This window comes from Gossypium arboreum, chromosome 7 (genome assembly GCF_025698485.1).
Source record: "Gossypium arboreum isolate Shixiya-1 chromosome 7, ASM2569848v2, whole genome shotgun sequence".
In the NCBI taxonomy this organism is placed as follows: Eukaryota; Viridiplantae; Streptophyta; class Magnoliopsida; order Malvales; family Malvaceae; genus Gossypium; species Gossypium arboreum.
In genome coordinates, this window is record NC_069076.1 from 94344097 (window position 1) to 94357426 (window position 13330).

Below are 13330 nucleotides of genomic sequence, written 5' to 3' on the forward strand. Positions count from 1 at the left end.
AACAACAACAATTGTTAGCATACTTGAACATATTTCATATAAATTCAACATCGATAACCTTATTGTCTCAACCTGTCACATTTGAGTTTATACTCGTCTTAACTTACATAATTTTCATGTATTTCATTTATATACCTGTATTAATTTGTATCAACTCATATCATCTCGTAACAGAACATTACCCGTTGAACCATTTAGAATATCGTTAGATAACTTTCAAATTCATTAAATAAATCACTTTACCGAAATTTTCTCAATTCGAAGAACGACTTATGGATAAGAGTACATCGTTTTCAGATGCTCGGAGGCTAAACAGAAGCTCATGAGAGCTAAACAGAAACCCATAAGGGTCAAATAGAAGCTTAAAAGAGCTGAACGAAAACCCATAAGGGTTAACAGAAGCTCAAAAGAGCTGAACTAAAGCTTGAAAGTTGAACAGAAGCTCGTGAGAGCTGAACAGAAACTCTTAAGAGTTGAACAGAAGCTCGTAAGAGCTGAATAGAAACTCATAAGAGTTAAACAAAAGCTCTTACGAGCTAAACAGAAAGTAAAACACGAGAGTTCGCAACAAATGTTGAACCCCGATTTACTTGGGTAATTTTCTAATATCTTCCTTCAATGCCGTTAATTCGCCAAATCACGAAGGTACTCAAATCCTGCGTTCAATCCAAACTGAGTATTAAATTCAATATTAATTTTCCAACAATAATTCAGTTCCAACAATAGAACTTATATATATGTATATATTACCAATCCCTAATTAACATTCACTTTAATCAAAATTATTCATACGAACTTACCTGGCTAAATTGCATAAATACAAAGATTTAGGGGCATTTTGGTAATTTTTTATTTTTCTCGCTTTTCCACCCGGTCTTGATCTAAAGTAATAATTTTATTAAATTTGTTAATTTAGACAATAAAACAATTCATTTCATGCAATTTGGTCTTTTTTGACATTTTTATAAAATTGCACCTAAAATTTTACTTTTATTCAATTTAGTCCCTGAGCCCCCAAAATGCAAATTAACCATTTTTAATGCAAACCCAAGCTAACCGAGTGTTCATGATATTCAAAACATCTCACAATTTCACATTAAATCCTTATACTTTTATTAATTTAACAAATTAATCCCTAATAGAAAAATTCATCAAAATCACTTAACAAAATACTTTTAAATAACAACTAATATCTCAATTTCATCATTTATCATCAAAAATCATATATATTCATTAATGGAAACATCCAAAATCTTTAACAGTTTCAAAATCAAAGGTATGGGTTAACTGGATCTAGTTGTAACGATCTCAAAGACATAAAAATTAAAAGAAACGAGTGAAAATGGCTTACAATGCATGAATTAAAGAATGGCCGAACTTTAGCTTTTCTTTTCATGGTGTTTCAGTGGTTTGGAGAAGATGATAAGTACCAAAAATATCTTTCTTCCTTTTTATTTTACTTATTTTAATTTAATTCATCAAATTATTACCATTGATTAATAATTAATTTAAAACACCAAATCTATGCCCATATTTGTCCATTACATAAATATGCGGCACAATTACCACCAAAGGAAGGTTTAATTTCATAATTGGTCCTTCAATTTAATTAAATTCTAACTAAATAAACTTATTTACAATTTAATCCTAAACTTATTAGGACTAAAAGAACAATTAATCCAAAAGCTAGTGGAATCAATAGCACCACCGCTTAGAAACTTTGACCATTGTTTAATTACCATTTAAGTCTCTTTTCCTTTATCAATTACCCATTTAATCAAATAGTGATTAAATTTTATATCTTTTTAATTAATTAACTATTGAAACGTTAAAATTTTTCAACGAAACTTTAATACCACCTTAATGCCACTCCGTAAATATTTATAAAAATATTTACGGCTCAGTTTATAGAAACAAGGTCCCGATACCTCACTTTCTAAAACCACTTGACTTAGCATTTTACCACTCGAACCTAATAATTCATTATAAAATATAAATTATCCATTCAAAAATCTTTTTAAAATCATATGTAACTCATAAATATTAAATAATAAAATTTACAAACTTACTTGTCGGATTTAGTGGCCTCGAAAAACTATTTCTGACACCACTAAAAATTCGACTATTACACATGCTATCAAAATAACAAAATTTTACTTTTATTATTATAAAAATATATAATTTAATTCCGCTCAACAAAATTTATGTACCTCAACCTCTACGATACATGTAAGCTACGACACATTGAATAATACAAATATTTGTACGTAGAAAAAGTTTTTGGAATTATAAAGTTGGAATGGTAGCTGCAATCAATACTTTTTAGAACAGAGCCGTCACTAGTTGCTTTCTCTTAGGAGGAACTTTTCTGCGGATAAGAAACAATGCACGTCGCCGTTGTTATTAAGGCTTTTGTATCTCCCACTAAGATTCTAAGCTATAAATAAACGGAGTTTGGCCAACACATAATATTATAAAAAAAGTGACATTTTATAAACACACCTAGCTAGCAAGCTAGCTATAATAGCTTCTATATGGAAGGCTCATCTTTAAGAGTTAGAAAAGGTGCATGGACTGAAGAAGAAGACCTTCTTCTTAAGAAATGTATTGAGAAATATGGTGAAGGGAAATGGCATCAAGTGCCTGCTAGAGCTGGTAAACACACACATACACAATGGTTTTTTTATTTATTTAATTATTGTAATTTTCGTGATGATGAGCCAAAAAAAAAAGGGGGTTAAAAGACTTCAAGTGCAGGCTTGAATCGTTGTCGGAAAAGCTGTAGACTGCGGTGGCTGAATTATTTGAAGCCTAATATCAAGAGAGGACATTTTGCTGCTGATGAAGTTGACCTCATTATTCGCCTCCATAACCTCCTCGGTAATAGGTAAGTCAATATTCTAATTCCAACTATTCAATCATTCTTATAGTTATTCATGTCTTTATAATTATCATGTTAAGTAATTTAGAGGTGTTCATGGCGAGGCCGAGCTCGGTCAGGTTCAATTAAAAATTTAGATTTGTTTATTAGGTTGGCCTAAAAAATAGGCTTAAAATTTTGTCTAAGTTTGATCCGAATAAAAATGCTAAAACCCAGGCTCAATTCGACCTGCCTATATTAATTTTTTATATAATTTTTAAATATATATAATACATCAAAAATACTAAAAATATCAAAATAAATATTTTCCAAAAATATGTAGACTTAAATATCACTAAGATAAATACAACTTAACAAGCAAATGCCTCTAAAATAATAACAAAATTGACAGATGCCTTTAAAATAATAACAAAATTAATAATAAAATAAGTTTTATACAATATCCAAACAATAACAATAAAATAGTAGCAACATAATAGTAAAATGGTAACAAAATAGGGAGAAAACAACAAGAAAATAACATTAAAAAAAAAGAGTAGATTTTTTGTCTTTTAGTGAATTCGGGCCGGCTCGGGCCAAAAATACCGTACCCAAGGCTCGGCCCATTTTTTAAATGGGCCTTATTTTTCTATTCAAGCTCATTTTTCGGGCTTATAATTTTGCCCAAACCTTCCTACATTTCGGACAAACCTTCGAGTCGGGCCGGGTGGCCCGATCCATAATCAGGTCTAGTAAGTATACAGAAGTTTATAATTTAATCCCAATATTTTTGAAAGGTTAAAATGTATTATAAGTTTATAAATTTTTTGTACATTTGAAATATAGTCCATTTACTTTCATTTTAAGGAATTTAGTGTATCTATTTTTCAAGTTTAAAAATGTAAGTCCAATTGCAAACAACTTTGAAGTTTTTTTTTTGTTAAATTTAGATTTATTACAATGTTATATTTTTTAATTATATGATTACCAAGTGAACATTTTAAATTAAAATGTCATAGTAACTAATTTGATAGGAAACTTTAAGGTGGCATTAACAATTAGATTTGAATTTTAAAATTTGAAAAATATAGGAACTAAATTTTGAAAATAAACTTAAAGAGACTAAATTCTAAATTTACAAAAAGTATAATAATTTAAAGCATATTTTAATTGTTTGTAAATTGCTCTTAGTAAAATTCAAACAAAATTTTAATTCTAAAATGTGTAAATGATAATTTAGGAACACTTGGTGCAATTAATTATATAAATTATTTTTAAAAAGTTTGAATTTTTATTTATAAATGAGAAAGTTACTATATTACGTATAATTTCATGAAATTAAATTTAATATTTTATAAATAATCCAAAGATGGTAAAATAATAATATTGTTAGCTCATATCAAAAGCCCTATTTAACTTCTCAGGTCTCTTAAATCCAATTCAATCTGCGACTTTTAAAGTAAATTATTTCAAAGATGTAACTGAAAATTAAAAACCTTTTAGAATTGAATTAAATTATGAATTTTTAAGTTAAAATATTATATTATTATATTAAATTATGATTATACAATTTCTAAAATAATTTAACTATCGAAATGCTATTTTCGGTAATATTATCAATATCAATTGAATTGATAAGAACAATCAAATTGGATAAGAGTACATTACGAAAGAGGAAAAATAATAAATGAATAGAAAATTCTGAATGACGTTAGATACTTAAACATCTTCCCTTTTATTGAAAATAAAAACACCTTTGTTTAATACAAAATTATCAGAATTAGATTCGATTAAATTAAAATTTAGTGATCCAATTAATTCCACAAATGATATATAATTAGAAATAGAGTAAATATTCATGACCAGTAACAAAATAGAATTAAACCAATAATTTTACCGATTCCTTCTTTTTTCTATAATTTTTTTATATTTTTATTTTACATTTAATTATTATTGAATTGGTGATTTGATTAATTCAACTATCGATATAATTTTATAATATTAAAATTACATATATCACTTGCATTTTATTTATTGAATAAAACAAAAGTATTATTTAATTATAATTTTAAAATTAATAGTATTTGTTCGATCTTGAAAATAAAAATGTTTTATAAACACTCATATTGTAAGAAGATAGATAAATATACAAACGTAAAATTTTATTTTGGTGGTTTTTGTTTTTATTCTTTTGAGCGGAAATTATGCATTTGTGTGGTAGGATAGTTCTTTTCAGATATGGTAGTTTTATTAGAAATAATTTATTTCTTTAATAAAAATATCGATCCACATAAATATCCTTATGCAAATATTTGGTTATTTAAATTTAGTTATTTATTGTTTAAGATAAAAATATAAACATAAAAATATATAAATGGAAGATGAGGACAATGGCCGGTATTCACTTATGAGTTTTTTTAGTGTTTGGTTTAGGTGTTTTCTAGAGTTAATGGTTTTTTGCTTTCTGTGTGCTTTATTTTGCTTTGATGATTAGTTTTTTTATTTTATTTTACGTCTTTTTATTTCCCTATAGTGTGTTATTATGTGAGACTTTTTGAGCTAAACATTTATTAAATGAATATCAATTTTCTATGAAAAAAAAAGAAAATATAATTTTAATTAAAATAATGAAGTTAAAACAAAAAGTAATATAATATTTTGTGTTCAAATCTCATAATAGTCATTAAATGTATAAAGATATAAAAATAAATTTATCAAAATATAAAAATATAAATATCCTTAAAACAATATTTTTAGTTTATAAAAGTAAATAATTATTTTATAATTTTACAACTGAATTGCAACCCAATTAAAGAATGACACCAATTTAGTAAATATTTTAATATAGTCAATATAGATAAAAGGTTTAGTAGTTTTTGATTGAGGATACTCCGTCTTGATGGTTTTTCAAGCACTTGTGTTTTATGTTATAATATGTTTTCTTTCATAAATTCGAACTCATTTTAATAAAAATTAAAATAAAAATATATATTATAAAATAAAAATTCAGAGGTGATTTTCTTAAAAGAATGATTAAGTTATTTTATTTAAAGATTTTTTAAAAGATAATCTTATAATAATGTTTATTATTATTATTTTAAATAAATTGACATGCTGGATAAAAACTAATCAAGTGTGAATAAGGACCACATTTTGCCACATCATATAATTTGCCAAAATGGCTCTTAAGTTCCGACGTCCATCACGTAAAAAGTCAACCAATAATTACTAATCAATGAGAATTATTTAGATTTAAATGATTTTTAATAAAGTTTATACGTAAGGTTTAAACAAGAAAGAATTTAAAAGAAAAATAAAGAGTAAATTACACTTAAGGTTATTAAATAATTAATAAATTTATATTTTAATCACCTAACTTTAAAATGTTATAAAATTTTTATTTAATTATTTGAAAGTTTTGGAACTCATTAGTTGAACTTAAAAAAAAAACTTAACAATTCAGTGACTTAAATGAAAATTTTGAATAATTCAGTGATCATTTTATAATTTTCTAAAAGTTGAGTGAACAAAATATAAACTTACTAATAATTTAATGACTTTTGATGTAATTTATCCTAAAAATTATACATATAAAACTTAAACTTAATATCTCAAAATTCTAAAACCTTAATTCTATTATTAAACCAAAACTTTATTAATCTTTTTAATTAATTTAGAAACGTGCATTTAGTCATCTTTAAATATATATATATATATATATATATATAATTTTAAAGGAATTATTTGTTTTCTTGGGGATTTTTTCCTTTTTCTTTAAAAGAACAATTCTAAATAAAAGTGTTTTCCCTGAGTGTTGAAGACTTGAAGTTAAATAAGAAAAAGGTCCGTATCTTTTCATACTTGAATCCAAAAATGCCTAACCCCTTATCTATCTAATGTTAATTAATTTATACTTATTTTGAGCTATATTTTCGGGGTCAACTTTTTTTAACAAAATTTCAGGGTCAACTCAATTACTCCTTTTTTATTGCAATAACAGTGAAATATAGTTAGAGAATTTTTTTTGGTCAGCTACACAGGGACTAAAGTTGGTTTTTTATTGGTAAATTAATTTTTAAAAAAAACTTTTGTTATAAAATTATTAAATATATTAAAACTTTTGAAGTAATGAGAAAAGACTTTCGTTTAAATGCAGGTTTCGGTTTAACGTCATGTTCTCGATGTGTCCCTTATCTTTATCAAAAAATAAATGTTAAAGACTTGAGTTTAATAGCAAGGATAAGGAAGGATAAGGTCGAGATGTTTGGATTTTTGACATCTCTAAGTCGTACGTATTTATTTTGATGAAAATTAATTATTGATTTAATTATTTTTAAAATATTTTTTTTATATTTTTATTTATTTATTTAATCAAATCATTCAAAACAGTAATTTAATCAATTCGACTATCGTTTTAGTTTTAAAAACTTTATTTAGAGTATATTTAGTTTTTAAATTTTTACTCTATAATTCAATACAAACAAATAATTAACCTAGAGCGAAATGTGAGCAGACCATATTAACACATGATAAAAATAGGAGAGTAATTATGTAAATAAAATATTTTTTTTCTTAAAAAATAAATTTAAAAATATAAAAGTACATTTTGAGCCAACAATTACTTTGATTTTTAGATAATAAAAAGGTAACATAAATAGTGGGTAAAGAGTTTTTTTAATCATTAACAAAAGATAATAGGTTTAAACTTATATCATTTATATATCAAACAAAAACTTTAATTACTACTCCAAAAAATTTTCAGTAAATATTTTTATTTAATTTTTGTTGAACATATGTTTTTTTAAGAGTAAACTATATTAATAGTCGCTCAACTATGTTTTCTTTTTCTCTTTTGTTATTCAATTATAAAAGTTATAAAATTGTCACTCAACTATGAAAAGTTACAAAATGGTCACTCTATTATTCAATTTTCTCTTTTTTGATCACTCAATTATCTTGGATTTTTTGGTGTTTTTCACTTTTATGTTTGCCAGCTAGTGATAAAAAAGACAAAATTAAATAGTTGAGTGATCATTTTGTAATATTTCATAGTTAGGTGACTAAAAAAGAAATTTACTAATAATTGGGTGACAAAAAAAATCATAGTTGGGCAACATCTACTATAGTTTACCTTTTTTTAATACAATGAAGTTAATATTTTATTTTAATTTATGTGAATTTTATTTTATTTTTTAAATGTTAATACTTGATTGAATTGAATATTACTTGATGCGTAATTAATAATTGCAGATGGTCACTAATTGCTGGTAGACTGCCAGGAAGAACAGCAAACGATGTGAAAAACTATTGGAACACCCACTTGCTTAAAAAAAATATAGATACTTCCGGTAAAAACTCGAAACCGATATCTCATCAACCAAAACCCAATACCAAAATTATCAAGCCTCGGCCTCATATCTTATCAAAGCACAGTTTTCTTATAAGTTTGGATGAGTACAATAATAACAATAACAACAACCGTGCAGAAGTAAGTAACAACGTGGTATTAGCTAACGACCGCAATAACGTCTATGGGTGTTGTTTCCCGAATGACCACGATGAGATGATGTGGTGGGAAAATATGATGATAAATGAAAAGGAGGTTGATGGCTATCAGCTACAATGTTCAGCCAATGACATTGATCAAAGTGTGTTGGACCAACCTATGAATGAAAAGAATTATGGCAGTACTATAGATGAGGTTTTTCTTGATGAGGAACTGTGGAATGTGTTCAACCCATAGCCAGAAATATATGTTTGTTTGTTGTCATTGATGTAATAAGTTGTAAGTGACGATAAAAATAATTTGTACTAGATATATTAGTAATAAAATTTTTAAATATGTTAGACTACCAACTTCATAAAGTTTTAGTGCTAATTACTTAAAATGTTTTATATGTACATGGTGAAATGTGTTTATAGAGGGTTTAAATTTCGGTTAAAATTAAATTAACTGATCGAATCGATATAATTTGGTTTATCAATTTAATTCGGTTGGAAGTTAGTTACTATTTTTTGGAAACTCGGTTATTGGTTAATTTGGTTCAAATCGAGTAATTAATCAAACTTAATAAATAATACAAATTATATGTAGTTTTAATTCGGTTAATTCTATTAATTCAGTCAAATGAATATTATCAATTTTTTATATATTTTATACTTATTTTAATAAAAAGAAAACATATAAATTTTGATTAATTCAATTAACCAACTGAATTAATCGAAATATTTAAATTTAATTTTTTAAAATTTTATTTAATTAATAATTAAAAATTAAAAATTCGATTAATGCTAGTTTAATTTGGTTAATAATTAAACACTCCAATGTGTTTAAACATGAATTAATGTTTGATAATATGCAACTTTGTTGGTTTTCACATCTACAGGACATTGAGAAATTTATTATAAATTAATTTGTTCAAGACATAATTTAAGTTTAACTTTTAAGTTAAAATTTCACTTTTATAATTTAATAGAAGTTATGATAGTTACACATTTAAAAATAATTATAATTTAGTTTATCAACTAAAATAATTATAATTGAAGTAAAAGTTGATGTAAAAAGTATTTACAATTATAATCATTTAAATAAATTTAAACACTTTTAATTTCTTGAAATAATTTTTTTGCTATATATTAATTATATATTATTTATAAGTTCTTATTGTAACACCTGAATTCAGCCTAGACAATATGACCAAGTCTGGAGAAATTACATTAGTTATCTAAAAACTTCCGATTAAATCAAACTCGATTATGCATTTTGTCGAAACCATTTTTTGGAAAACAGGGATCGATTTTGGTTTTGAAAAGAAAACGAAAATTGGGAGTTGTCACCAATCTTTTTTGTTTAGGTGTAATCGAATCACCTAAAAATTTGGTCATTTTAATAAAACATTTCGATTTACTAAAACAACGATTTTGGTCTGCGAAATTTTGAGAAAACGGATTCGGGAGTCGGTTACGTACGAGGAAGGATTAGCACCCTCGTAACGCCCAAAATTGGTACCTGATTGATTAGTTAATGTCTTAATGTCGAAATTTAAAAACTCGAAAAGAATTTAGAATACGATCCCTCTTTTTATTAATGTTAATTTTGCAAAGATTGTTTAGATAAATCGAAGCAGATGTTAAAGACCTTCTCGTCCCAAAGCAATAGAATGTCACATCCAACATGTTAGGACACAACACTTTAAACCCTCGAGAGTAAGCCGGTCTTTGGATTTTCAAAACTCATGCACTTTAATTTTAAAATGTTATTCGGTTAATGGGGTCAAACGAAAAAAAAATCGAAACCCAACACGTTAGAGTACGATCTCTCGAATCCCCAAAAAAATAGAATATTGCCTTTATTTTTAAATTTTTCTTTTTAAATAATTATCAAACATAAGCTAAAACGACATGAGCTTATTCGAAATGTGATTCAAAGATAGCCAATTATATTTAAACATGGTTCACGGGTATAATAATGCAATAATATAAAACAACTATACGAGTCAAGAATATATGATAAATAAATGATATGATAATACTAATATACTAAGATAGTCATAGTAATATTAACAAATAAATTAATAATAATATGTATGAATATGAATAAGTGAAGATGAAATAAATAAATAATAGCGAGGACAATAATGGCAAAGTAATAAATAAATAAATATAATGGAAAAGGTTTAAAATATTGAAAGTAAAGAATCAAATTAAAATAAAATTTAAGGCACAATTTATAATAAAACATATGTAGAAAATAATAATGTGACTATGATAATAATAATAACCACATAATAATAAGAATGACAATAATAATACTATAAGTGAAAATCTAAATAATTTGATTTTAAAAATATATAAGGAATGTGTATAAATAAATAGATGATTAAAGTATAATGATAGTAATAATAATGATAATAATAATAATGAGAATAATATATGTAGTAGAACATAAATAATCCAATTTTAAAAGCATATATAAAAAGGTAACGAATAAGTAAGTGAAATAATTAATGAGGAAGTAAAAAGAAATGAAAAAGGCAATAAATAAATAGACGCAAGAATTAGAATAAAATACGAATGAATAATGTATATATGTTAGCAAACGAACAAACAAATAAAATAAAGGAATAATGAACATATAAGCAAGTAAACAAATAAATAAATAAATGGATTAAAATAAAATGGCTTAATTGAAACTTAAACAAAGTAAAAAAAGGGTGAGCTGAAATTAAAATGAATTTTAAAGTCTTAAATAATAGTAAATGAGTGAATAACCATAAAAGGGATTAAATTGAAAATTTAAACAAAACTTGAGTATAAATCGTAATAAGCTAAATAATAAAAACCAAAATAAGAACTAAAATTAAACGCACGCAAAAACGGAAGGACTTGATCCGAAAATATCCCACCAAAGTAAAAACATGCGGATCTTTCAGCATGCGGGTCAGGTAATCGGGTCGGCCACCCAAAACGACACCGTTTTGAGCGTTTGGGGGCTGATCAAAACGACGCCGTTTTGATACTGCTATTTAAGCAAAAAAAATTTTAAAAATTTCATTTTGTAGTGTTTCTAAAAAAAAAAAAACAAAGATCTCCCCCATTTTTTCTCTGCTAGGGTTTCAAAAGAAACCCACTTTTGGGTCGTCGCCGTCATGCCTCCTTGAAGCCGCCGTGGCTTCCACAGTCGAGGTGGCCGGGGCCGCGAAGATTCGGGTAAGTTTCTCTTTTATTTTTTTGTTTAAAATCGATTTGTAATAAAATAAAGAGATAAATCACAAAAAAAAATGAACGAAATGAACAAGAGAAACGGAGATCAAAATCAACCTTTTTCTTCTGTTTTTGCTTTTTGATTCTCTAATATTCGATTGTAATACAATCTTTTTCTCCTTTTTTTTTTTGTATTTCAAAATCCCCCTTTTTACACTGATTTTTCTAAGTTTTTATAGCCTAATATATTACAATATATTTACTATTTCTTTGTCCTATTTCTCTACTCTGTTGCCTTTGTTGCGTGTTTGCAGGTGGTGTCAGTGGCGTTTGACGGGCGCGGCGGCCGGGGACAGGCCTAGGTGGTTGCTAGGAGCGGCGGCTGAAGAGGGTGAGGGGTTAGGGTTTGCTGAAATGTTTTAGGGTAGTTGGTTTAAGGTTTTTAGACTTTTAGGCTTGTTGTTTTGGGTTATGTATTTGGGTAGTATTTTTTATCTTGGACTGTTATTTGGTTGTATAATTTGGTTTTTGTTTTTTTTTTTAAACGGGCCGGGCAATTTTGGCCCATTACACATTTCAAAAGTATAAAACTTGGCAGAACTCTCACATACGTTCAATAAAAACTTAAGTCCGAAAACACTTGTTTCAAATCAAGAAATTAAATTCAAAATTGTTTGCTTTGAAAGTACCAATTTTTAGCAAATCTTTTCCAATTAATGCTAACATTTGTTAAAAACTATTCATTTATTTATAGAAAAACACTTAAGAGTTTACCTAATTTGCAACGAAAAAATTTTCAGAGTTTTAGTTTTGAAAACGGGAATCCTATTTGTTAACTAGTGTGATTTTACAGTTTTAAGATTGAAAATATAAAAAAAACTGACGAACCAAAACAAAGACTAGAACACAACCCAAAAACATATTATAGTCCCAAAAAATCCATGAATATTACTAATATAAATCACCATATTTAATTATCCAAGAAAATAAATCCGAGCTCCCACACGCCATCCGGTCCTAAGTCGGAAGCTCACTTGAAACGTATCAAACAAACGAGTGAGCTTGAAGCCTAGTGTATGACCCGGCCCACAAACAGAATTTTCTTATGGTTTTGCATGTACCATAGTCAGACTAAAAATTTGTATCACGTTACATAACAGAGCATATCATATAACTTATCGGAGCTTATCATATATCATATCAAGATGTCATAATTTCTAAAACATATATCGATTACAAATACAAACTGTAAAACCCCAAACTTGGCCTAGACGTTATGACAAAATCTGGAGTTGTTACGTTAAATGATTGAAAATTTAGTTTTCGTGTATCTTGAAACTTGTCGCAAAACTCTTAAAATCCCGACTTAAAAACATATTTTATCTAACTATTTATTTGAAAGCGATGTTTGATTATATTTTCTAACACTTATGGTTTTGCAGCAGAAACCCTTAGAAAGTTGTATTTGTGAAAACACAGTTTGTTAATCGAAATCCGTTGTTTTTGCAAAAAAAAAAAATTGTTGTTGATATAACGTTTGAACAATATTATACGGAAAAGGAAAATAAAGTCCAAAACCCAAAATAATCCCTCGAATGTCCAAAGAGTCCAAATTTTACAAAACTCTCAAACCAAAATTTTAAATAAGTCAAAGTTAAGAAAATACGATATTAACCGAGCTCTCGATTACATTGATCTGTCTAAGTCTAAGAAATACATGAAAATAACAATCAAGCAGAATATGAGTTTTCGAAACTCAGTGTGTAA

At 26.4% G+C, this 13330-nt stretch overlaps 1 protein-coding gene and 1 long non-coding RNA gene across 3 annotated transcripts; both read left to right on the top strand.

Moving 5' to 3' along the window:
• The first annotated feature begins 2476 nt into the window (after positions 1-2476).
• Positions 2477-8761, top strand: LOC108488008 (transcription factor MYB114-like). Of its 2 annotated transcripts, XM_053030291.1 has the most exons (4): positions 2477-2655; positions 2758-2887; positions 8111-8208; positions 8347-8761. In XM_053030291.1, the coding sequence occupies exons 1-4, from the start codon at positions 2535-2537 to the stop codon at positions 8601-8603; spliced, it is 606 nt and encodes a 201-aa protein (XP_052886251.1). In that variant the 5' UTR covers positions 2477-2534; the 3' UTR covers positions 8604-8761.
• A 2653-nt stretch (positions 8762-11414) lies between these two features.
• Positions 11415-12186, top strand: LOC128295327 (uncharacterized). The gene is made up of 2 exons (XR_008285689.1): positions 11415-11569; positions 11878-12186. It is a non-coding gene; the product is annotated as an uncharacterized LOC128295327 (long non-coding RNA).
• The last annotated feature ends 1144 nt before the right edge of the window (positions 12187-13330 follow it).